Here is a 24837-nt window from a genome sequence, read left to right as displayed (position 1 = left end):
ACAATGTGTTTAGACTTTGAAATGTTTGTAAGTTGCTGCATGCATTAATCTCACTTAAAATTTCTTTATTGCCTGCTTTAAGGTAAATATTTAAGTTTTTGCTTTGTAACTTGTAAAAAATGTTTTCTCTGAAACTGTAAGCCCAGTGAGGAGGGATCGTCTTCTGCCTAACAAGGTCTATCAAAACTAAATGGGCCATTGCTGGACATCATAATACGAAGATTGTTAATTGCCCCCTTTACGCCCAGATGAGACTACCTACAAAAGGGCTCATCCCATCAGTTGGAAGATGGAAATAAAAATACTGTAGCTAGCATATGTTTTCATCTCTCTTTCTGCTTTTTAGACTCACAATGCCTGCGTTACAAAACGGAAGCAGAGATCCCCAGTGTCAACCTTGGCTAGCCCTAAAAGACATTCAGAGCTGATAGATACCTGCAACTGTAACCTGAACATTATTGTGATTTTTCGTGTAAAGTGTCCATCTATCATTAAAAGAAAAGGAGTACTTGCATCCGATGAAGTGAGCTGTAGCTCATGAAAGCTTATGCTCAAATAAATCTGTTAGTCTCTAAGGTGCCACAAGTACTCCTTTTCTTTTTGTGAATACAGACTAAGACAGCTACTACTCTGAAATCCATCTATCATTAAGTCCATCTTGCCTGGGTGGCAAGATAGACCGAATGCCCAAGGGAACTGTCTGAGACTTCACGGTAAGACTGTTACAGTGCTTTAGGAGTTCACACTTGCTACTGGTTTGGTGAAATCTAATTCTAGAACATAAAACCAGTTTGGGGTCCCTGCCCTGCTCGACAGTCTGCCCTGAGTGTGGCACTCACAATCGTGAGCCACTCAAGATGACGTAAAACCCAGTTATTCCAATGACTAATTATCCACAGTGGAACAGCTTTCACAGGAAGGTTGGGGGGAGCCCTACATCAGATTATCCCAGAGAGCTCACTGGTTAGAGCACGCTCCAGATAGATGCAAGATGCCTGGTCAAGACTTTTTTCCTATCTCTATCTGATGGGGGGAACTGATCAGCCCAAGTGAGTGCTCTAACCACTGGGCTAAGTTTAAGGTTGACATAGCATGACAGCATGCAACACCACCATTACCTCCAATCTAATTTTGAATGGGACCCAATCCAGCAGACATTCTCTAAGTGTGTCTATGGGATCGGACTCCATACACAAAAGAGGCAGGCAAACACCCACCCTCCCTGGTTCGTGAACCGCTCTTTGGCTTAGGCAAGAAATAGGTATCTAGACGCCTACAGCAAGGCAGCTGTACATGTACCCAGAGGCAAAAAATTTAGGCACTGAAGGAACTTTTACCTTGAAAATTTAGGCTCCGGGTGAGTTTAGGTTTCTAAAGAGTTCAGTGGGATTTTTGTAGATTGCGGATGGTGCCCCAATACCTTTGTGATTCTTGCCCAAAAAGCAGAGCATAAAAACACCATCCCTCAAGAGTAAAGAGTTCAGGGACACCACACGTGGAAAAGAGCCATAATGGTTAAAAGATAAAAGACAAACGAGACAGAGTTTGGGTAGTTATCTGAACACCAAGGAAAAAGATTCCGCTCACATATATACCTTGAAATATTGAACAAAGTCAAAATAAGTTATTTTAGAGCTGTATACAAAACAAAGGTCTTTTATTTTGTACTCAGTGCTGTATGCTTTAGATTACAAAGACAGAAGCAGCACAGCTAAGAGCAACCACTCCAACACAAGTACTAAAGGGGAGTATGCAGACAGGCCTATATTTTCCTAGCTTGTTGTAGTCTTAGGAAACTGAAATGATCTAATTGACATACACATAATTTGAAAGTGAAGCTAAATACATGCTACAAGAGTTTGATTTATACACCAGAACCATGGAATATGAACAGAAGTTAGGTCTCAAAAAATGTTACTATAAGAACGTACACACAACTATACAGAAGGCAGGGATTCATAGCATAAAAGATAAAAGACAGGGCTCTCCAAAATCCTTAAGTAATACTGTAGCCATAACATCTTAGATAAACTAACATCTTTCTACCCTTCCTATATTTCACGTTCCCCACCCCTCTCACACAACACAAGACAGTGTATAAAATACTTGCCTCATTAGCCTAGTTAGATGTTGAATGGGTTATTAGCAATTTAATCACTTCTCCTCACTCTAAATTAAGAGAGCTATGTGGATAATTCCCAGAGAAATATAAAGTGTAGGAAATATACACACTCCAAAATAAGATGTTACTTTTTTTTTTTTTAACTTTACATTTTTAAATGACAATGTACTTTCCTATCACATTTACAACCATAGGTATTTAAGGAAATGAATAGTGATCATGTAATCAACCATTTCCCACAAAGCATTTTTTTTTAAATAAAGTACAAAAATTCATACTTCATAACCAAAATTCATGACACAATTAAGATTGTTTCTTTGATTTCAGTATTTAAGTACATTTTTTATGGGATACTATTAAATGACAAATATCAGTATCTCTATCAGTTGGCAGTAAGCTTTTGGATAAAATACTGTATTTAACAGCAATGGCATCTATTTATTTTACTAGTTTAATTTTACTGATTTAGAATAATGGTGTTGTATATGCATTTGGACCTGATCAATGTGTCACTGATGTGTGCATATGAAACTCAGGCCATTTAGTGTGTTTATATTTTAGGATTACAGATAGAGTGTATTTTAGATTACAAGTGCAATATAAGATTTACTATGTAGCTAACTACCCATTTTTTTTGCTTTTAAGTACTTGAGTTCTGCAAATGATATGATGGTGCACTGTCTATAGCAAACAGATTTTTAAAAATCTGTTTATGCAACTTCCAAATTTGTTTTAAAAACATGTTGTGTAGTTTTCAAATAAATGAAATGGAGGGCATAAGATTATTAGCTTGGCCAGCACCATTTGCTCCTTTAATTTTAACAATTCCACAAATAGCTTTGCTGTGAGACTGGCAAAAAAAAAAAAAGGTATTGTCTGTCCACATTGTATCACCCCAGTGTATTTTTCATGAAAGGAACTTGTTGATAAGGCTGTATTATGTAAAAGTAATGCAATCATCCCAGTCTTTCTGCCTTTGCTTAATGAAAAAGTTAGTTGATGACAGAGGTTTTAAAATATTCTCCATCAGCTTTTCCTTATGACAGTTTCAGTGACTGAATCATGTCTTGCTTTCAAATGGCAGCAATTCCTTTAAATGTTTAATATTTCTGCCCCTGAAAACTTTGATGAGCCAATAAAAAAATGTACCTAACCTATCTGTATTTGCAGATCACTTACTACTGTGGTATACAAGTGCTGATCGTGAATTTTTTTAAAAAGTGAGATTGCCTGGGAACACTAAAAAATAACGTTTGTGATGTAAAAAGATTTCATTGGGCTGATTTGGAGGAGGAGGGCATCAAACAGGAAATGCTTCAAAAAACCATTTCTAAATCTTATCTCTATAAAGGTAGTAGCTACATTTATTCAAAGTTAGAACAACCAAAAAAATAGGTCTTCAAGTTTTTAGGGTTGTCTTACTATTGGTCATTTCAAGGGAGAGTAAAACTTGCTTTATAAAGTTGTTACAGTTTTGACGAAGGAGACGCTACTATGTCTCTTTTCCTGAAGAATTAGGACTCGAACCCTTGTTCTGCAGATCCAAGAATCACAAGCTTTGTATTACTTGAAGTAAAGGAAACTCTCAGGCACCAAGCCTTAATCACATATGCTTAACTTTAATCATGTAAGTAGTTCCACTGAAGTCAACGAGACTACTCACAAGCTTAAAGTCAAGCATGTGCATAAGAGTTAGGCTCCAATCCCACAATGTTACCTTCCAACGACACAAGAACATTTATGTACTTTCTTTGCTTTAACCAACCATAGAGGGCAACGTGCTCACAGAAACAGGGCCTAATCCTCTTCTTAATGAAGCCAGCGGCAAGACTCCTAGTGAAATCCAAGGAAGCGGGATTGGGCTCCTAAAATTATTCAAATATCAGTAACTTTGCTTAGTTACAAGCTATTTTCTTCAAGTACAGCCAGCACACAATCTTTCAAGGAGATTTTACTATATGGAAAGTTTAAAGTAGAAGCAAACTTTTGAGCTAGAGGGAGACACAGTCAAGCTTTTAAATCCCCAGCAACGGCTAACTCAGAGAGTTGATAGATTTGCATCAAGCTTTGCATAAACATTGTTTGTCTTCAAAGTACAGCTGGTGGCTTAAGCTAACCCAGTTTTCCAATCCATAGTTCCCAAGGGACGAAATACAGGGTTTTAGAGTGAAGGCTGATTGCAGACAAACAAGGAAAAGCTATTGCTGCTCCATTGTAAAACAGATTTCAGTAAAACTATGTACTTCATTCCTTTATTACTTTTTTTTCTGCTGCTCTATTTCTATTCTTTTTAGGAACATGCAATGCAGAACTGTGTCCCTTCTTAATTTATATGCCACCCCCCACTTCTCTCCCATATTTGATGCTCTTTTATTGCTTTCTTTCTCATCTACCTAAACCCCAGAAGAATAACTCGGAACCACCGCATTGGGGCAATACTTTTTTTTTTTTTTTTTTTAAATATTGCAGCAGTGTCTGACAGGCCTAAGTAAGTTCAGCACTCTGCTGTGCTTTCTAGACTGCAGGAGATTCAGTACCTGCCCCAAAGAGCTTAAAAATCTAGGTTAGAGCCTCAAAATTTAGAGCTTTACAACTACAAAAAACAGTGCAATCAAGAAGTACCTGCTCTTGGGCAGGTAACAAACATGGAGTACATTTATAAGGGTTCATAATGTTCTTATTACATTTCTGTACATACCTGTGATGCTTGATAAGGATATAAACACCCATTTTTCTTGCCATAACTCCACCCCCCCCCACACACACACACACCCCCTCACCCCCACTTCAGTGATGTCCGTGGTATTTCCATGGCAGCACCAATAGCAGCAATTTGAAATCTATGGTTGCAAAATTATTTTTTCTGCTGGTGGGAAAAGGTAAATAAATACAGATTCAGACCTTTTCTATACTATGGAGTTCCAGTGATTTACAATAATTATTTTAAATCTGATCTAGCTAAAAGTCAAACTCCTAATGCAGACCCATTTTAAACAAGGTTTAACCTTATTTAGGGTTATTGCATCACAGGTTCATGAAAGTTTAAATAATTTAAAATCAATTTACTTAAAGTGTTATTCTGTAGTATAGATAAGATTAAAGGGGATACAAATAAAAAAACTGAAAGAAACACTTGAATTATTAAAAAAACAAAACCAAACCCTCAACTAAGGAGAGGGAGAAAGCGTGCCAGTGGGCAAAAGTTTGGATTAGTCTTCTAGCAGTATGAAATCCCCCCCCCCCCCCCAAGTGGTTCCTTCTGACCTCCGGATTCTAAAGCAATTTACAAAACAAGTCAGACAACAAGTCAGGGATCTGAAGCAGGAGGGCTGAAAGAACCCTTCAAGTGCCAATACTTCAGACACTGGGTTCCTGCCACACCAGACCATCAGACAAACACGGTTCTCCCATCCCCCAGCCTCTTCACCCCAAGAGCCCTGCAAAACCCCTAATGCCTCCCAATCACCTCCACTCTCCTGCCCGAGGATTTGCACTAAAGAATTGCAGATATCAGTTTTAATGCTATTTAATACTATTCCCCAGGACACACACTCGAGTACAGAGGTGGGCAAACTTTTTGGCCTGAGGGAAACATCTGGGAATAGAAGTTGTATGGTGGACCATGAACACTCATAAAATTGGGGTTGGGGTGCGGAAGGGGGTGAGGGCTCTGGTTGGAGGTGCAGGCCAGAAATGAGGAGTTCAGGGTGCTGGAGGGGGCTCTGGGCTGGGGTGCGGGAAGGGGTGCAGGCTCCAGCTGGGGGGTGCGGGCTCTGGGGTGCAGGAGGGTGCTCTGGGCTGGGATCAAGGGGTTCAGAGAGCGGAAGGGGGACATGGGCTGGGGCCGGAGTGTGGGGAAAGGCTCAGGGATGCAGGCTCCAAGTGGCACTTATCTCAATCAGCTCCTGGAAGCAGTGGCATGTCCCTTCTCTGGCTCCTACGCGGAGGTAGTGGCCAGCAGGCTCTGCACACTACCCTGTCTGCAAGCACTGCCCTTGCAGCTCCCACTGGAGAATGTAGGAGCCAGAGCAGGGCCATGCCGTGGCTTCTGGGAGCCGTGTGGAGCAGCCCCTGACCCTGTGTCCTGACTGGAGCACCGGAGCAAGGCCATGCCGCAGCTTCCGGGAGCCATGTGATCTGGCCCGACCCTGTGCCCTGGCTGGAGCGGGGCTATCCCACAGCTTCTGGGAACCACATGGTAAGGCCCCTGACCCTGCGCCCTGGCTGGAGCACTGGAAGCGGGACCATCCCATGGCTTCTGGGAGCTGCGTCGTGTGCCACCTGATCCTGCAGCCCAGCTGGAGTGCCAGACCGGGTAAGCCCCAAACCCTGCTCCCCTGTAGGAGCTCATGGGCTGGCTTCAAATGGTTCCATATCCAGCCAGGTCATATCCAGCTCGCGAGCCATAGTTTGCCCACCCTTGCTCAAGTGCATATTATTGTGCCCAGTGTACAACTTTTCTCTTCTACTGTTCCAGACAGGTACAGGCCCCTTAAAAATGAAGCTGTAGTGTAGCACATAATCATGTCTGAAAAAGCTGTATTACCCTGTCTAGGATCTTATGTTTAGACATTTTGGGAAGCAGCAGGGGAAGGGCAAGTGAGGAAGAGATCACAATCAGTTTGACTTGGTCACATATTTTGTTTTGGTTCACTGGAAGCTCTCCAGTCACTTGGATACTGTCTAATGCATTCTTCCATATACATGAAGCAGTCCGTTTGCTGAATGCAGCACCAATAACCCTAGGCAAAGTTGTTGTTTTTTTTAATTTATATTTGACAAAATATTTAATCTTGCCCTGAACAGAAAGCATCAGTCACAAGGAATAGAGAGGAGATTCAGGTAAAGAGAGTGGAGAATGAGACCTCAACTGGGCTCACCTTAAGAGCTATCAACTCATACAGCATAGCAATATTAAGAGTTTCAAACACAAAGACTGCTCCCTTCTTGAAATGGGTATAGTGTCTACTAATAGAGTATAGAAAAAGAAACGTCCATACAAAGCAGTTCTCAAGTCTCCTATTTTATTCCTCCTCTTTACCAGCTGGTTAAGCCATTAACCACTTTCTCCCAAAATCCTCTTGTAAAAGCCTCGTCATCAACGTGTAGTTCCTAGTTTGTTTGGGACCAGGAATATGTGCAAGCAAGCACCGACTTGTCAACATTTCATTTGGCGGGCCACTGCACATATTCTCAGAAAAAAATCCTCTCCTGCAATCCCTCACTGTTTGGTTCTTGAAGCATTTCATTCTGCTGATCATCAGGAGAAGCTCCACCGACCAAAAGACAACATTAAAAACATCAAAATAGAGGACCTGCGCTATTTACAGACTAGAATTTCTGCAGTTCTAATTTCTTTGTCAAGTGCCTAACTTGTCTTCCTCTAAAACAGCCCTGAAAAATTCCTATAGAAACTGTACTAGCACAACAAAATATCAGTTCTAGCCCACATCCCTCAGTCTCTTCATTATCCACCAGAATTCTGTTCCTGAATCTTGTGTGGAGACTCCATGTTTCATATACACCATAACTGAAAATGAGATACATGAGAGAGAAAGGCATAACAAGAACCAATGGCTGGAAGTTATAGCCAGGCAAATTTAAAGTACTTTTTCTTTTTTAAAAAGAGGGTGATTAACCACTGTAACAAACTACCAAGGGAAGCAATTGATTCTCCATTTTTTTGGAGTCTTCAAATAGAGAATGTCCTTCCGGAAGATGTGCTTTAGTCAAAGAAGTTATTGGGCTCAATACGGGGATAACTGTTTGAAATTCTGTGTATCACAGATCACAAGAGGTCAGACTAGATGATCCAATGGTCCCTTCTGGCCTTAAAGTCTATGAATATCAGCTATCGTGGGTCGACGTGAGACACTTGAAATCCCTGCACCCAATCCTCTCTGGCTGCTGGAAGGGAGAAGGGACATTTATTTCTTTGTTCCCAAGAGTCCCCCAGCTACCATGAGAATGGGGATTCACAGCACACATCCTTAGCCTATTGTAATGAGATGCGTCTCTGCTACACTATTCCTCTCAGCTTTCCTGCTGCTCAAGGAGGTTTTTAGCTGCTGCTCACCCTGTTTTCATGTACTTCCAAGCAAATGCACTCATAGTTATCCCAGGCTGCAGCAGAATGAAACAACCTAATGAAGACTGAGAAAAATGAAAATGGACCACTCTTCTGCAACTTGTAGAAATTGAGCTGTAGCTGTGGCACTGGAGCTGTCTGCCTGCAAACTTACAAAGACAGCACTGCATTAGTTATTATTTGTATAGTAGTAGCCCCATGAAACTCAGCCCCATTGTGCTAGGCATTATACAAACATAACAAAAGCCAGTCCCCGCAACAAAGAAGTCCTTTATTTGCATTTGGAATGCTTTCTTCACAACCATGAGAGCAAGAAACTTTCAATGGAAGTTTAGAATCTGTGGAAGATGATGGACGCACTTGCCCAGAGTGAGCAAGAAGCTTTGGGTATGTCTACACTATGAAATTAGGTAGATATTTCCAACCCTGCTCTAAAACCCAACAACATGGTTTGCAATCAACACAAGAGATAAACATTTAATGTATTTTCAGAGCAAGTGCAAAGGCTGAAGAGAAGGGTTTACTGTGTTAACCTAGCTCAACTGTAAGGCTGTCCATAAGGTTTCTTCTCCCCCTATCCCTCTTCCCCGTGTATTTGACATATTTCTGCTCCTGGAAAAAAATATGCATGACCCCATAATACAGATTTCACATTTTGCAATTTTCTCTTAGTAACTCAGTTAGGACAAAGAGCACCAGTTTCATTTTCTCATGCCAAAAAATGGTAATTTGCAAAATTTAAGGACATTCATATCTGGGTCTGTTTTAAAGCTCTGCAAAACGTATTATAGCTAAAGCTAAATGTTAAAGTTTCAAAAGGACCACATTTATGACAGTGAAGCTACTTATGCAAATTAAGTTGTATTATTTCTAGAAAAGGTTCCTTTTATTGCGTCTACAAATCTGTTAAATACTTTCCACTTCTCACACTGGATAGGCCACACCAGTAACTTAGGTCAGACGTTGGTGGATTTCAAAGGCAGCAGCTCTGGGTCCTATGTAATTCACACAGCCACAAATACTAAAGACCATAATCTTATTTAAGTAGTCAGTGAGGCAAACCCAACATCCTGCTGGGCAAGAACTAAAGTGCCATATCCCTCAATATTTATTGAAGCTTCTATGGACACTTTCTTTAGAAATTTTTGCCATCAGCGCTTAAATACCATGATGATAGGCACTACAGAAAAAAACATTATTGCTTATTATATTAATTCTACAACACTGAAAACTTACACTGCAGTTGTAATGTTTGCCCTCACTGTTCTTCTAGTACTTGTGGCACCATGGAGACTAACAAATTTATTTGAGCATAAGCTTTCCAAAGGTCTTTCCAAAGCTTATGCTCAAATAAATTTGTTAGTCTCTAAGGTGTCACAAGTACTCCTTTTCTTTTTGCGAATACAGACTAACACGGCTGCTACTCTGAACCCTGTTCTTCTAGTGACAACCAAGCAATGCATGGGAAATACATTAAAGAACCTAAGACAGCCATAGGGATAATGGCTATTTGGTCAACCTAACTCTGCTTAGAGTGGCAGTTATGAAAATAACACCATTATTTATTACAGCATTTCTGCTTAATCTGGTATATTCAGATACCAGCTCTAATCACAACAACTAATACAGACTTTTAATGACAAATTCACTTAAAGACTTCATGTAGAGGAAAGACCTACGAAAATGGCAGAACACACAGCTATTTCCACAAAATATAACCAGGAAATACAGAACAGTATTAGAATTTTTTAACTTTAAACAATTTGGCAAAAAATGACATTTAAAAACACAATAAGTAAGTGACAGTTTTACCCCTTTTCCATTTACAAGGTGGCACTATCTGCAGACCTCAACAAGATCCAGTAATAGACCCTGGACGTGGCAAGTTCCCAAAATGTTCTCTTCCAGATAGTCCTGCACCGTGAAGATAATGTTCTTTCCTAGTCAGATATACTTTTGGTACAGCAGGCTCCAAATAATTTCCTAGTGACGATCCTGGGATCTAGTAGCATCTGGATGTTTCTTGCTAACTGCGCTTTAAACTGGCAGAAATGTATCACAGGAGCCATCAAAATCAACATATCCCCTTTCATTACTGCCTAAACCAGTAGATCCAGAGCCAGGAGTTTCTCACTAACGCAAAGCTCAAGCCAAATCAGATCTTCCTCTGTTCATGTTTTCCCCCTCCTACTTAGCCTCTCCTTTCTAGTGTCAGTTGAGCATGTCCTCTGTTCCGTCTGTAGGTTAAGCCAATGAATGCATTTCTTTTTAAAACAAAATTTTAGAGATACCTAGTAATTTGATTTCCTTTTCCAGAAAGAGATGGCATGCAGCTCAATGGGAACTTATACACACAGAGAGCCAGATTTCTCAAGAAACTCTAGAATGGAAGAAGATGTTGAAATATTTCCCTCTGAGGTTTTCCAGGGATGCATGAATCTGTCTCAGGTGACAAAATTCAACAAAAATGGAAACGAAGCTCAATTTTAATCGTTAGCATTAAGATGGACTATTGACACATTTCAGGTGAAAAAATCATGTTTACCACATCTTGTGGAACTGACATGCAGTAAATCCAAATGAAGCAAGTTCCACCAATCAAGTGGACTAAATAAAATTGGTTTTACCTTTCTGGACCAATAAAGAGTCATTATCTTACGTAAGACAATGCTGTGTGAGGGGGAATCCCTTTACACTCAAACACATACAGCTCTTCTGATAACTGTGTACATGGTGAAGAAAAAATAACACATGGAGATGGAGTACGAAATTCCACTTTCCCAGAAAGCAGCATGTGAGGCAATTTGTTTAGTGAGTAACTTGGTGAAAGAGGGGGAGAGAGTGAAGCTGCCACTCACTAGATGCTTTGGAGGAACCATTAGACAAATACTGTTACATGGTAAGTTCTACTACAAGGGAACAAGGAGTGCTTGATTAGCACAGCAAAATGTTTAGTGATTTAATTTTCTTAGTAACTGGATTTTGGCAGGGTCAGAATGCCGCAAAAGCCCAAGAGCCAACACTAGAATCCTGTGGGTATTTATCTATGGCAAGAGGGACTATCACTCACCAGAAGAAAACTAAAGGGAACAGAAAGAAATTATATAAATTAGAAATGTTAAACTAGAGAGAGTCATCTTGTTTGTCTTTCCTCTTCCCCCTGCAAATAATGGACAGAATGTATTCACTACTGCTCCATCCCAAGGACTAGTCTAAACACGTCTGCACCACTTTAAATAAATGAATTAAAGCTATTTAGTTGAATTGTCCACACAGAGACTTGCACCGTTCTTATTTTGAAATAAAAATGGTGACAGTTTATTTAGCTAGATCAACATTAGCCATTTTTATTCCAAAATAAGAGTGTCTGCACATTTGGACTGCAATAACTAAATCTGTTAATTCACACTGAAAGTCTGTATGTAGCTCATCCTTAAGTGATCCAAGCAACATGGCTTATGCATCCAAATCTTAGAAGACTTTAACAGCCAAATATTTCTCAATGCCAATGTGTCTTGATCCTCTGCCTAAAGTTCCTTTTGTTCAGTTTTATGCAATTACTCTTAGTTATACCCCTTTGGTGCAATTCTCTCATTCCCTAGTATTACAGAACAACAAACTGGGAGACTAGCAAAACAAAATACAAGATGATGATTCTGGTTACAGAGACCACACACCACTCTATTTTGTCATAATTCTGGACCTTTACTGTAAGGCACCGGTTTTCAATCTTTGGTCTGCAGACCCCTGGGGGTCCACAGACTATGTCTAAAGGGTCCATAAAAGGTTGTGGTTACCATAGAACAGTGGTTTTCAACCTGTGGTCCACAGACTACATCTAAGATCTCCAAATGGGTCCATGTCACAATCTGAAATTTTTTTAGGGATCCACAAATGAAAAAAGGTTGTAAACCACTGTTGTAAGGGATCACAGATCTGATGGCCTGTTTGTTTGACAACAACAGTAAAGAGCTGTGCAGGAGCTACACAAATTATATTTAAAAGTAGGTGTGACTGGGAGGTTAAAGGACTGAGGCTATGTCTACACAAGAGAGACTCTCCTGTCAACATAATTAATCTGCTCCAACTAGCAGCATTCTCCCACCGACATGGCACCGTGCACACGACTGCTTATGCCAGCATAATTTATGTCACTCGGGGTGGAATATACACATCGGGAGCTGGGATTGTTTAGTCTGCAGAAGAGAAGAATGAGGGGGGATTTGATAGCTGCTTTCAACTACCTGAAAGGGGGTTTCAAAGAGGATGGCTCTAGACTGTTCTCAATGGTAGCAGATGACAGAACGAGGAGTAATGGTCTCAAGTTGCAATGGGGGAGGTTTAGATTGGATATTAGGAAAAACTTTTTCACTAAGAGGGTGGTGAAACACTGGAATGCGTTACCTAGGGAGGTGGTAGAATCTCCTTCCTTAGAGGTTTTTAAGGTCAGGCTTGACAAAGCCCTGGCTAGGATGATTTAACTGGGACTTGGTCCTGCTTTGAGCAGGGGGTTGGACTAGATGACCTTCTGGGGTCCCTTCCAACCCTGATATTCTATGATTCTATGATTCTGAGTGACATAAATTTTGCTGACATAAGCGGTAGTGTAGACATAGACATTCATCAGGGTGTGTTGGAGAAGAGCTGATTAGATCTATAGGCTTGGGAGCTGGGTGTATCATTCACCAGAAAAAGGAGAGGATAAGAGCAGTAGGTAGAGAGAGTATTGGCAGGAAAGCAGAGGGTATTGGCATCGCTCACTAGAAAACACTGGAGTGTCTTTGGGGTTATGTCAGATACCCCCCTTCTCCACATACCCCAACCCTATATCCCCCATGCCTTCTGGAAGTAGGTGATGGAGGCAGAAAAGGTGGTTTAATGGCTATAGCAGGGTAACCAACCAACCAGGTGTAGAACAGCTTGAATGCAGACGGGGTGTTAGTGTACAGGCAGCCTTAGTCAGTAACTAGAGAAAGGATGGGGGGCAGGAGCCCTGGCCACTCCCTGGGAGAAGAGTTGGAGATGGCACCGGGACCCAGGGCTAAAACTGCCGGCCAGCACTAGGGTGAAAGGCTCCCTGGGAGGGAGGAAGGCAGGGAGGGAGGGCAGTCGGGGGTCGGTTGGCAGCTGAGGTCGGAGTGCACAGGGGATCCGGGAGTCCTGGGGCAGGGCCTCTATCAGCCGCCAGAACTGGCTGGGGGCGGGCGGTGAGGAGCCGGGCCAGGCTCGCACGGGCTCGGGGGCGGGCGGTGAGGAGCCGGGCCAGGCTCGCACGGGCTCGGGGGCGGGCGGTGAGGAGCCGGGCCAGGCTCGCACGGGCTCGGGGGCGGGCGGTGAGGAGCCGGGCCAGGCTCGCACGGGCTCGGGGGCGGGCGGTGAGGAGCCGGGCCAGGCTCGCACGGGCTCGGGGGCGGGCGGTGAGGAGCCGGGCCAGGCTCGCACGGGCTCGGGGGCGGGCGGTGAGGAGCCGGGCCAGGCTCGCACGGGCTCTCACCAGAAGAAGGTGTTGGTGCCGTCGTCGTACACCACGGACTCGGTGCTGCGGCGGAGTCCGGGGCCGGCGCTGCCGGGGGCCGCGGGCGGCGAGTCCCCGCGGGAGCCCGGGGGTGCCTCCATCGCCCCGCCGTCGGGCTGCTCCTCCAGGGCGGCCTTGCTCAGGGCCTCGCCGTGGCTCCTCCTCTCGCCGCGCCGCATGGCGTCGCCCCGGCCGGCGGGGCTCAGGCGGCTCCGCGCTCGCCCCGGGAGAGCTCGGCCGGCCCCATCGGCCCGCACCACCTCACAAGGAGCAGCCCCTCGCGACCCTGCGCAAGTAAGTCATCACCGCCTCTCCGTGCGTCTTGCGTCAGCCCCTCCTCCCGCGCAGCGACTGCTCTCACTGCGCATGCGCACTCCGGGAGGGCTGGGTCGCCACTAGGGGCCCGTGTGCCTCCGTTCTCTCTCCTGGTTGGAGGCCACAGCGGGGTCGCCTGCGCACGCGGCTCCGACTGGGCCCTCCGCTGATTGGGTGTTTGCTTGGGGGCGGGGCGCAGTGTCCCGGGGCGTGGCTGTCGTTGGGGCGGGCCGGCAGGGGTTGTCCTCCGTACTAGGGCTTGGCGGGGGATGCTCTGCTCCACGGCTGGCTGCCATCTAGCTTCCCCCTAGGCCTCTCCATTGTAAACCCCATCAGTCCCCTGGGCTCTGGCCCGTCCTGTCCCAGCCCTGATGCGTGCACCACATATACCACCATTCTGTCTTCATGCTGGGGGGGAGGGAAGTCCTGAAACAACTTCCTTTCTTTCTGATTACAGGGGAGGGGGTCTTTAAACTTTTTTCCTGTACCATGTCGTTGGATCATAATATGGAAGAGATTAGACTAATGGAAGTCATGCAAAAAGAAGGGAAATATATCGGTGGCGTTAAATGAATGAAATGGCCACACAATGGCAGCGCATGATAAGCAAGGAGAAAGGACTGCTGCAGGTTTTAGCAAGTGCTGAAACTTTGACACCACAAGCTGCATTTGGCTCTGGGACTACAATTTGAATGATGCTGCTTTAAAACCACAGACCCAAAAAGTGTTTTAAATCATTCACCGATATGTAAAATGAATTCCAACATGGTCAGCGTAACCACAGGTTTCCTTGCTTTCTTTATTAGCGAAGTCCATGAAATTATATGTATTGTGTCATTTGAATAAAATGTTACAATATAACCTTCCACAGTAAAAAGAAAAGGAGTACTTGTGGCACCTTAGAGACTAACAAATTTATTTGAGCATAAGCTTTCGTGAGCTACAGCTCACGAAAGCTTATGCTCAAATAAATTTAAGGTGTCACAAGGTGTCACAAGTACTCCTTTTCTTTTTGCGAATACAGACTAACACGGCTGCTACTCTGAAACTTTTCACAGTAAGTGGATGATACCTTAATGCTCATTGTTGATCCAGAAAAATCAATTCCACTTACTCATAATATGGCAATTCTGAATACTGCATAACACCCCCCTCAAGAAAATATGAAATACTGCCCTTTTCCTGGTTATCGCTAGAGTAATAAGGTTTAAAGAAGCTTTCACTTGGTACAAAAAGTGCCACTGACAGAAATTATAATGTATGAGAACCACCGCATTTCTGAAAAAAGAAGCAGGGGTCTTAAAAGCACCCTGAATCATTTTTTTCCACTGAGTGCCGCTAAATGCAACAAGAACTTTATTAATTAAAGGTTAGTTACTACATTGTTATCTGAGGGTAATTACTAGAGTCGGTTTATTTTATGCAAAATATTTTTCACAGCTTGTCAAGGATGTGGAGAGCTTTTGTGTAGTGGTGTAAATTTGGAGTAAGTCTATTGATTTAAATGGATTTACTCTGAATTTACATTGTTGTAATTGCAAATAGCATTTGGGCTAGGACGGGGCAGCGCAAGGATTCTTTCTTCTTCCTCTGGGAATTGTTTAATCCTCCAACTGCCCAGCACTGTGTAATAATATACACCCTTCACAGGCTAGTCTGGATTCTCAGCTGGTGTAAATAATCAGCACAGCCCCATTGACTTTGGTAGAGCTAAATCAATATACCCCAAAGTGAGTATTAAGCCCTCTGTGTTTATGGCAAGAGGCAGGGCCTATTCCCACTTCCATTAAAATCAACAGAAATGGTCATTGGCCTCAGTGAGCAGAATCATGCCCTTAATGAATACATTAACAAAAGAAAGGAAAAGAAAGACTCCTGCTTCTCTGAAACAGAACTGCTCAGTTTTTTTTCCACCAAATGCATCCGATGAAGTGAGCTGTAGCTCACGAAAGCTTATGCTCTAATAAATTTGTTAGTCTCTAAGGTGCCACAAGTACTCCTTTTCTTTTTGCGAATACAGACTAACACGGCTGCTACTCTGAGAACTGCTCCTGTTGCACTATTATTGGAGCACACTAGATGGTGATGTAAGACAATCCCTTATATTGAGGCTAACACTTTTTGTTGTCAGAGTTTAAGTTTGTGGCTAGGTTCCTCATTCACACTTTTCTAATAGGATTTTCGCTAACTGCTAAGAAACACATTTGACAACCAATCTTTAAGAATAACGTGCCCAAGAACTATTAGACTCATAGCAGTAGTTTGACGTCAAGTGAAGTTGCTTCTCCTGTTCCACCCTCTTTGTGCCACTCAGACAGGAGAAAGTGGCAGAATCTGGCCCTGTTTGGCTAGCTGACAATTCTTCCCATGTAGGAGAGCTCTCAGCTGGCAAAAAGTGGTGTAGCTGGCTTCTATACCAACTGCCCCAATGCACACACACACACACACACACGGGCAGAAGGGTGTGGAGGAGGCCATGCCTGCACTACACCAGTTCCCATGGGGTATAAGCTGCTAGACAGAACTTAGCCAGTTGATGTGAACTAGAGTAGCCCCTACAATGTCTCTAACTTATTACTTGTGGGGGAATTCTGTGCCACTGTGCATGCACAGAATTTATGTCTCCCGCAGATTTCTTTGTTTCGCCGCAGAAAAATGATTTTCTGACAGGGAAGCAAAGGGAAGCCACAAAAGCGGTCATGCAACTCTCCCCACAGTATGTTTTGGGTGCCCAGGGCAGCCAGCAGAAAAGACTGGGGAAGACACGACTGGTGGCTCTTACCCTGCACCAGACTCAACTGCTAGTCCTGGCTGGGCTGGGGAGGACAGGACTTCTTCTTCCCCTGCATGGCATCCGGGGCTGGGTCAGACACCCCTCAACCCAGATTTCTCCCCCCCAGCTGTAGGAAGCTCTGCAAACTCCCCCCCTCCACTCCCGCTCTTCCTTCACCCATCACTCCTCAGCTGCAGTGGGTGGGAAGAAATCACTGTACAGTGAGCTGCTCCCACATCCGTCCAACCCCTGAGCATCCAGACCCCCTCATACTCAGACCCTCCAGCCAAGCCTCATTCCTTCCTCCCCCCATCCCCAGACCCCATCCCTAATGAGTCTCACTCCTCCTGTACCTGGACCACCCCGATGAGCCACTTACATCCGGATCCCCCACTCCCAAGCCCCAACCAGCTGCACCCGGATCCCAACCCCACTGAGCCCCATTCCCCCAGCATCTGGACCCCCCACTGAGTCTCCCACACCTAGACACCCCTGCTAAGCCCCAACCACTTTCACCTGGACCCCCCTGCAAAGTCACATTACTGTTGCACCCAGAACCCACACACACACACACACACACACACAAGCCCCTATGCATCCAGATCCCCCCTGCACCCGGATCCCACACTGAGACGTCCGCACCCAGATTGCCCCACACAGAACCCTCTTAACCCACAACTGGATTCCCCCCACACTAAGCCCCTCCACACTTGGATCCTGCCTTGCTGAGCCTGCCTGCCCACACCTGGTGCACCTGGCGCAGAGGGGCAGGGTTCTGTGGTGTTTCTGGCAGGCCCGGTCCTTGCACTGTGTCAGGGTTGGGTGCAGCCCTCACCACTGAATCCATGTCCTGGATAGGGGAGCTGCCCAGTGATCTCCCACTCCTGTGCAGCCAGTGGCCTCTGTTCCCCAGTGCCATGCTGGAGCCTCCACATTTTTTTGACAAATAAAATTTGCAGAATTTTAAAATAATGTGTGCAGAATTTTCAAAATTTTGGTACAGAAATTTTAAATGTTTGGTGCAGAATACCCTCAGGATTAACTTTGTACACTGTGATAATCAGGGAGGTATAATTAGTGATCCCGGCAACCCAACGGCCCTCTCTTGCACCAGGAAACCATTTGGGCTATAGTTGCTCTCAGTCCCCCTTTTCCATTGGCAAATCTTCCTCTCTTGACACTCAGACCATATGTGCAGGAAGGGGTGTTCTTTTAATTACTTTCCTGTGAACTTCCTGTGAATTGAGTACAGCTCATTAAATATTTCAGTACCATCCTCAATCCACGATGCATGCGTGTGCAGTGCAGCCTTCTTTCACTTAGAACCCTGGGAGATCATTGGTGGAGAGCCTTGTTGCTCATCCAACACTTCCATGCCTGTGTGAACTATGGCTCCAGAACACTCAGCCAGATCAAACCCAGATCTTCACCAAGACACCAAAAGATCCTTCTCCTCACTAAGGTCTATCTCCCTGCTAAACTGTGTCTTCCGACCACCGCCATCTTCTGCACTAGACTGTGGGTGTGAAGAGTAGGGAATCCAGCAGACTGAGTGTTGTGGATAATGCAGGTGGTAGTTTATGCCTGGCATGCTGGACTTGAAAGAAGAGCACCATTCATTTTAATTTGTCACGCTGACTGCTGGAGTGGCTGTGAAAAGAAAGAAACCTGCCTGTTCAGCTCCAAATTCCCCCAGACTTGAAGAAAAACTGTTTATCTTCTCATGCTGCTATGGGAGATATTGCTTCCAGTAACAGCTCCAAAATCTACATGGACAATAATGGCACAGCCCCGCCAATAATCATCAGTGGCACAGAGCTCCTCCAGCCTTGTGGCTGCAGTGGTGCGGGACTTGGGAGAGCAAGTGCCTCCTGGCCCCGCGGCTGTAGGGAAAGAAGAGTGAGCTCCTGCTGGGCCATGGCAGGAGGAAGAGTGAGCTCCTCCCAGGGCCAGGACAGGGGAAGGGCACAGAACGTGCCCTCACAAAAGGGGTCAATGTTACATTTCTGTGCACGTTCCTGTGTGCCAGTATCATACCTGTAGTGTACATAGACCTTAAGAGTGTCACTTCACCCAGGTCTACACTACACACTTAAGTATCAGAGGGGTAGCCATGTTAGTCTGGATCTGTAAAAGTGGCAAAGAGTCATGTGGCACCTTATAGACTAACAGACGTGTTCTGGGCCAAGGTGCTCGAAGCACTACAGGCCTGGCAGGAGTACTCTGAGAAAAACGAGGCTTACACACAGCTGTGAGTTATTGGCTTTACTGAAGGTTAGTGACCCACCTGCAACAGGGACTCCAAGCGTTGCAGTCACGAAGGCGGAGAACCCAGCACGCTGGAGCTCTGCCTGAGACGGAGTCCAACGGAGGGGCAGACAGTCAGTATTAATAAGCACTACACAAAAACAGCTCATGAAAATAGAATTAGGTACTTCTCAAAGTTGGGCTTTCCACTACCTGGCGAAGGGCCATGCAAAGCAGCTGTGTCCTTTAAGAACTATCTATATCCTGCAGTAACAAAGCAGCTGTGTCCTTCAAGAACTATCTCTATTCCACACTAACAAAGCAGCTATCTATGTCCCACAGTAACCTCTGGGCTCGAGAAAGCGAAAGTTCCCTAGCTAGGCCGTAACAAAGTCTTCCGCAGTCCCTTACAGATGTATTGGAGCATAAGCTTTTGTGGGTAAATATCCACTTCTTCAGATGCATGTAGTGGCACTACACACTTACTTGGCTATAACTACATCGCTCAGGGGTGTCGGGTTTTAACAATTTAACCCCCCATGTAGACAGCACTAAGTCAGTGGGAGGGCTTCTCCCACTGACATAGCTACCACCCCGGCTCAGTTGGAGTTATTGAGAGATGGGAGAGATCTCTCCTGACAGTGTCTGGTGCAGCTGCACCAATGCGAGTGTAGACCTGCCCCTTGTGTAGCTTTTGGAACAACATACGGGAATCCAGATAGGAGGATACTGAGGAGGCTGAAACCTTGTGCTGTAGCTGGGTAGAATAGGGCTTTGTTCCTGCTCTGTAAAAAATAAAATTAAAACTCAGAAAACACTTACACACGGTGAGAGGTATAAGAGAGTTGTCTCATCCCTGGTATGTGCATTTCAAAGCTACTCATTCTTCTTAACCCATTCCACCTGCTCCAAACACAGCATGCAAACATGCCCCTTCCTGGTCTTTGCCTTTCTTGCTAACTTAAATAAAAAATAACATCCAGCTCAGGCTAAGCTTCCTGCTGGGCTGGTCTGGTCCTTGGGCTATCCTAGCAGTCCTCACCCTTTTGTTCTCTTCAGCACAGAGATGGGCTTCAGACTCTTTTGGCTTGGAACTACAGTAATAGGCTTCACCTGCTCTGGCAGTCAGGCTGAGTCAGTAGAATAGTTTTGCATCTCTGACATGGTGCTAACCACAAGAGCTATAACCTAAGGATCAGGTTGAACAGATATCCAGTATAATATTTCCACCCCTGTATATGTGGATGTGCAGGTGGGAATGGGAATTATGTGAACTAGTAGGTGGCCAGAGTGAGATAAGTCTTCCAAAAAACACCCTGTAAAAGAAACTCAGTATTGCTAATGCCAAGCATTGAAAAATCATGACTCAGCCCCCCAAACCCATGAGATTGGCTTTAAAAAAAATCAAGAGATTTTTAAAAATAAGAAATGTGGGTTCTTTTTCTTTGCTTTGGGGTTTTTTGAGCCCTGGAGATACACTCAAGTCACATTTTCAACTTTATTCTGCAGCCATGTGATTTTCATGTAATCAAATGACTCCAGGAGGTGGAACTTTAAGAAATACACCAAATATCATGAGACACACGATAAAATCATGAGAGCTGGCAGACTTGCAAAAGCAAAGGCTGGTTTATTCAATCAGAAACTTTCTTTAAAAGACCCACTGTAATTCTTCAGATGATCAGATTCTGGTATATTTTTCCACTCTTTGGAAAGACGATGGTTCTTGTGCATTGAGGCCTCCCCGTTACCTAGGCAATACAATATCAATTCATACAGAAGCTCATCCAAAGCCTCTTTTAGTGAGTTTTTGATCAGGCCCATATTGAATGTGACCAGTTGAGTGCAGTCCAAATGCTGGGTCTTGCTGGAATTTGGATACTGGACTATTGCGGTTCCTATAAAGGAGTAATATGCAGTGGAACTAGAAGTCAAGTGTCTGGCGATCCACGCTGAGGAGTGGAAAGTTATTGTTAGCACACCCTCTTTTAACTTGTACTCATATTCAGCCTGTTTGTAAACATCCCACTCTTTTGGTAATTAATGCTCACCTACAAGGGGAAAACATCAAACAATTCTACAGTGAGGGGCGCCGATGTAAGATGGATGGACTTGAATGGGGTTTGTTATTATTTTGTTTTTCTTGAAACAACCTGACACTGGTTTGAGTTTTATGAACATCCACCATTTGCATTCTTGAATAATGGCCAGGGCAGGACATGCAGTCCAGTAGACCAAGTATCTGGTAGCAAAATTGAGAGGGCTGTGTCCATGCAGAGCAAGGAAATGACTGGCAGCTCCCTTGAAATGCAATATACACTCATTCTAGTCCTTTGACCCAGTACCGTGCTGGAGGGGACTCGCTGGAGTCCCTTAGTAAAATTCTGCTATTAAACTGCAGGGAGGAGTTGGAATGATTCCCTGCCTCTGATGGGTCACCTTCTCTCTGGATACTGGTAAACTAACCCCACTAAAGACTGCTGTGCCCTTGGCTTGCAGTTCATAAAAATACTTCTGAAGAGGAAATGTGTTGCCTTTGGAATGCACTAGACTGCAGCAAGCTATTTCAAAAGTAAGACATTTTCCCAGGCAAGACATCCCCTGACTCCCCAGACCCCGAAAAGGCTCTCAGGCCCTCTCTGCCACCCAGCCACCACCCCGTATTTCAGATGGCACACCTTGGACATGGTGCCATACACTCTAAACACTCAAAATATTTTTTTCGGGAACGCAGGCAGAACATTTCCAGGGAAATGCACTTAATATTAAGTCTGTACAGCTTGTGGTGACGTCTCCTTCCGTGGGGATGAGAAAGTGCTTTGTTCCTTCCTTCCTCTAGGAAATCTCACCCCCCCCGACCCTTCCACAATCTAGGGGGTTTGTCAGCAGGAGTGGATAAAGCCTGGTCTGGGCCCTATGCTGGGAGGGGGCCAATGGACCAATAAATTGGGTTACAAGGATCAATGGGGGTAGGGGCAGCTGTTGGTACAGAGAGGGGAGCAGGAGGCAGGACTGGGAGGATAGGGAATCAGGAGTGCCAGAAGCATCTCAGCAGGTGTGGGATAGCTTTGATTTGACGGCAGCCTTCTGGTTGCTTTTGATCTGTGTTCCATTTAAACTTAAACCATACCTGCTTTTCACAGGCTAGAGGGGGAAAGTTTTGTGGGAGCCCCTGGTTAAAATATTGGCAGCATGTCACTGTTCAGATGTGACTAAAGTCACTGATAACTATTGCTTTAAAAGGTCCCATATAGCATATCCAATAAAATCTGAAATAATAAGGCAGGAAGCAGCCAGATTTTCAGCCTGGCCATGTGAGGGTGATCAGAGCTTCAGTCAGAGATATGGGGGACAGCAGGAGAGTTCCACAGCTTTTAAATTCTGTAATTTTTCACATTACACAAAAAGTCCATTAAAAAAGAATACAAAGCCAGATTCTCAATTGGCATCAATCAGCAAAAGTCCACTGCGTTCAACAGGGACCACACCAATTTAAACCAGCTGAGGATTGGGCCCACCCAACACACTTAACAAGAGCTGTGGAAGTCTGCTGCTGTTCCCAGTGTCCCTAGCTGCAGCTCTGATTTTTCTGGCCTGATGCATGCCAACAGACTGCAGCCCTGGGATTTGCCCTGCTGCCCCATCCTACTGATGGAGTGTCTGAACCATTTTTGACATGTTGCTTTATTGTTTCTTTCTTTTCCCGACTCAGTAAACTTGTCTGCAATCATTGGACAGGAATAAAAATCACTGCAGTTTTCCTTTAAGCAGGGGAAATTTGAAGCCAGTTCAAATCCTCCAATTACTGCTTATCCCTTTCCCTTCTTTCCTCCAGGGCCTGGCCCACCATTCCTTCCCCTCTGTGGCTCCTGGAGAATGAGAGGAAGCTTTCTGAGGCTTTGTTGGAGCAGCTCAGACCTCCTCATGTAACTCCACTGCTGGCTGGAGCAGTGGAATGGAGAAAGGGACAGTGGGGGGCCCAGACAGAATCAGGACCAAAGGTGGTCTTTGCAACTTACTTTCATGGGAGGTCCCCAAAGCATCCCATTTGCAGGGAAGTCCCAAGTTTAACATGGGACCATAGGTCCTGCTGCTGTCTGAGTCTGCTAACAAAGTAAGGGAGGGGAAGGAAAAGCCAGGAGGACCAAGTCCCTCCAAGGATAACTCAGAGAGGGGGAGGGTAAGCAAGAGTGTTTGGTGGAGTTGAGAGGAGGGTGGCAAGAATGATAAGAGTGTGGGGCCAGAAGAGGGAATGATGGGTGTGCGGGTGGGAAGAAGTGGAAGGTGAATTATGGCTGGGGAGGATGGAGAATGAGTGAGGGGACAGGTTAGAAGAAAGACTGAATGAGGAACTGATGGGGTGAGAAAGGGAGAGAGGAATGGGACAGATGAGTGAGTGTGGGAAGGGAAGAGAGACTGGAGAGGAGAAGAGACAGAGGGTCCAACCCAATTCCCTCTAAGGACAATGGAAAGACTCCCATTGGGAGCTGGATCAGGCCTTCAAAGAGCATGGGTGAAAATGGGGAAGACCCATAGATTGTGAGCTCTTTGGGGCAGGGACATTCCTTTAGTTCTGTGTTTATGCAGCGCCTGGCACAATGGGGTCCTGCTCCATGACTGGGGCTCGGAGGTGACACTGCAGTACAAATACATAACAAAATACCAGTACAAATACAGAATCTACTGCAGGCACAGAAAGAAAGGTCAGAGTAAGGGGTGAGATGGAGGGAAAGAACAGGGAAGTCCAAACCATTATTACATGTTAGAGAAACACGTAAGTTTGGAGAAGAGAAGACTGAGGGGCGACATGCTAACAGTTTTCAAGTACAGAAAAGGTTGTTACAAGGAGGAGGGAGAAGAATTGTTCTTAACCTCTGAGGACAGGACAAGAAGCAATGGGCTTAAATTGCAGCAAGGGAGGCTTAGGTTGGACTTTAGGAAAAGGTTCCTGTCAGGGTGGTGAAGCACTGGAATAAATGGCCTAGGGAGGTTGTGCAATCTCCATCACTGGAGGTTTTTAAGAACGAGTTAAACAACCTCTTGTCAGGGATGGTCTTTCTAGGTAATACTAGTCCTGCCTTGAGTGCTGGGGACTGGACTAGATGACCTGTTGAGGTCCCTTCCAGTCCTATGCTTCTCTGATTCTCTGAACGAGGGGAAACAGACACTGAAAATCCAGAGGAAGAGCTACAGCAAGGCCTAGGGGGGCAGGGAGGGACAGAAAAAAGCACAGGAAGAGCCCAGGGTGGGAGATGGAGGAAAGGAGGAAGGACAGGGGGCTAGGAGGCTTAGGGCAGAGAGTATCAAAACGGGACAGGCTGGAAGGGAGGGGAGGAGGGCCGCGCTCCTTTGGCCAGTGCCTGCTCTTCTTCATGACAGCAGGGCCAACCTTCAGCAAACCTGACTGCTGGCTGTGGGTGCTAGAGTGACCAGATGTCCTGATTTTATAGGGACTGTCCCGATATCTGGGGCTTTCTCTTATATAAGCTCCTATTCCCCCCGACCCCCGTCTGGGTTTTTCACACTTGCTACCTGGTCACCCTAGTGGGTGCCCAACTTGAGAGGCGTGGGTGAAATCCTGGTCCCATGGAAATCAAGGGCAAAACGCTCCATGACCTCAGTGCGGCTAGGGCTTGACCCTGGAGTCAGGTTCTCCCCAGGGCTGTCCCCCCCAGCTGCCACTGAAGTCAGGGGAGCCGGGGGGGCTCAGCACCCAGGAGAATCAGCCCCCCCAAGACACGAGGCTTCCGCGCTGGAAGTGGTGGGTGGGGCGGTGA

General features: G+C 45.1%; 1 protein-coding gene across 3 annotated transcripts in view; it reads right to left on the bottom strand.

The window, feature by feature from the left end:
- Positions 1-14075, bottom strand: part of PTDSS2 (phosphatidylserine synthase 2) — a 68345-nt gene extending 54270 nt beyond the window's left edge. The window contains exon 1 of one of the 3 annotated variants that reach the window (XR_006282458.1): positions 13705-14075. Coding sequence is in view for 2 of the 3 variants with exons in the window: in XM_038405540.2 (XP_038261468.1) it covers positions 13705-13904 (200 nt within the window). In the remaining variant the exon portion in view is untranslated. The remainder of the gene's footprint in view (positions 1-13704) is intronic. The other 2 variants (XM_038405540.2, XM_038405534.2) reach the window with 2 other exon arrangements.
- Between the last annotated feature and the right edge of the window lie 10762 nt (positions 14076-24837).

This window comes from Dermochelys coriacea, chromosome 6 (assembly GCF_009764565.3).
Source record: "Dermochelys coriacea isolate rDerCor1 chromosome 6, rDerCor1.pri.v4, whole genome shotgun sequence".
Lineage (NCBI taxonomy): Eukaryota > Metazoa > Chordata > Testudines > Dermochelyidae > Dermochelys > Dermochelys coriacea.
This window is presented reverse-complemented; position numbering and strand designations above follow the sequence as displayed.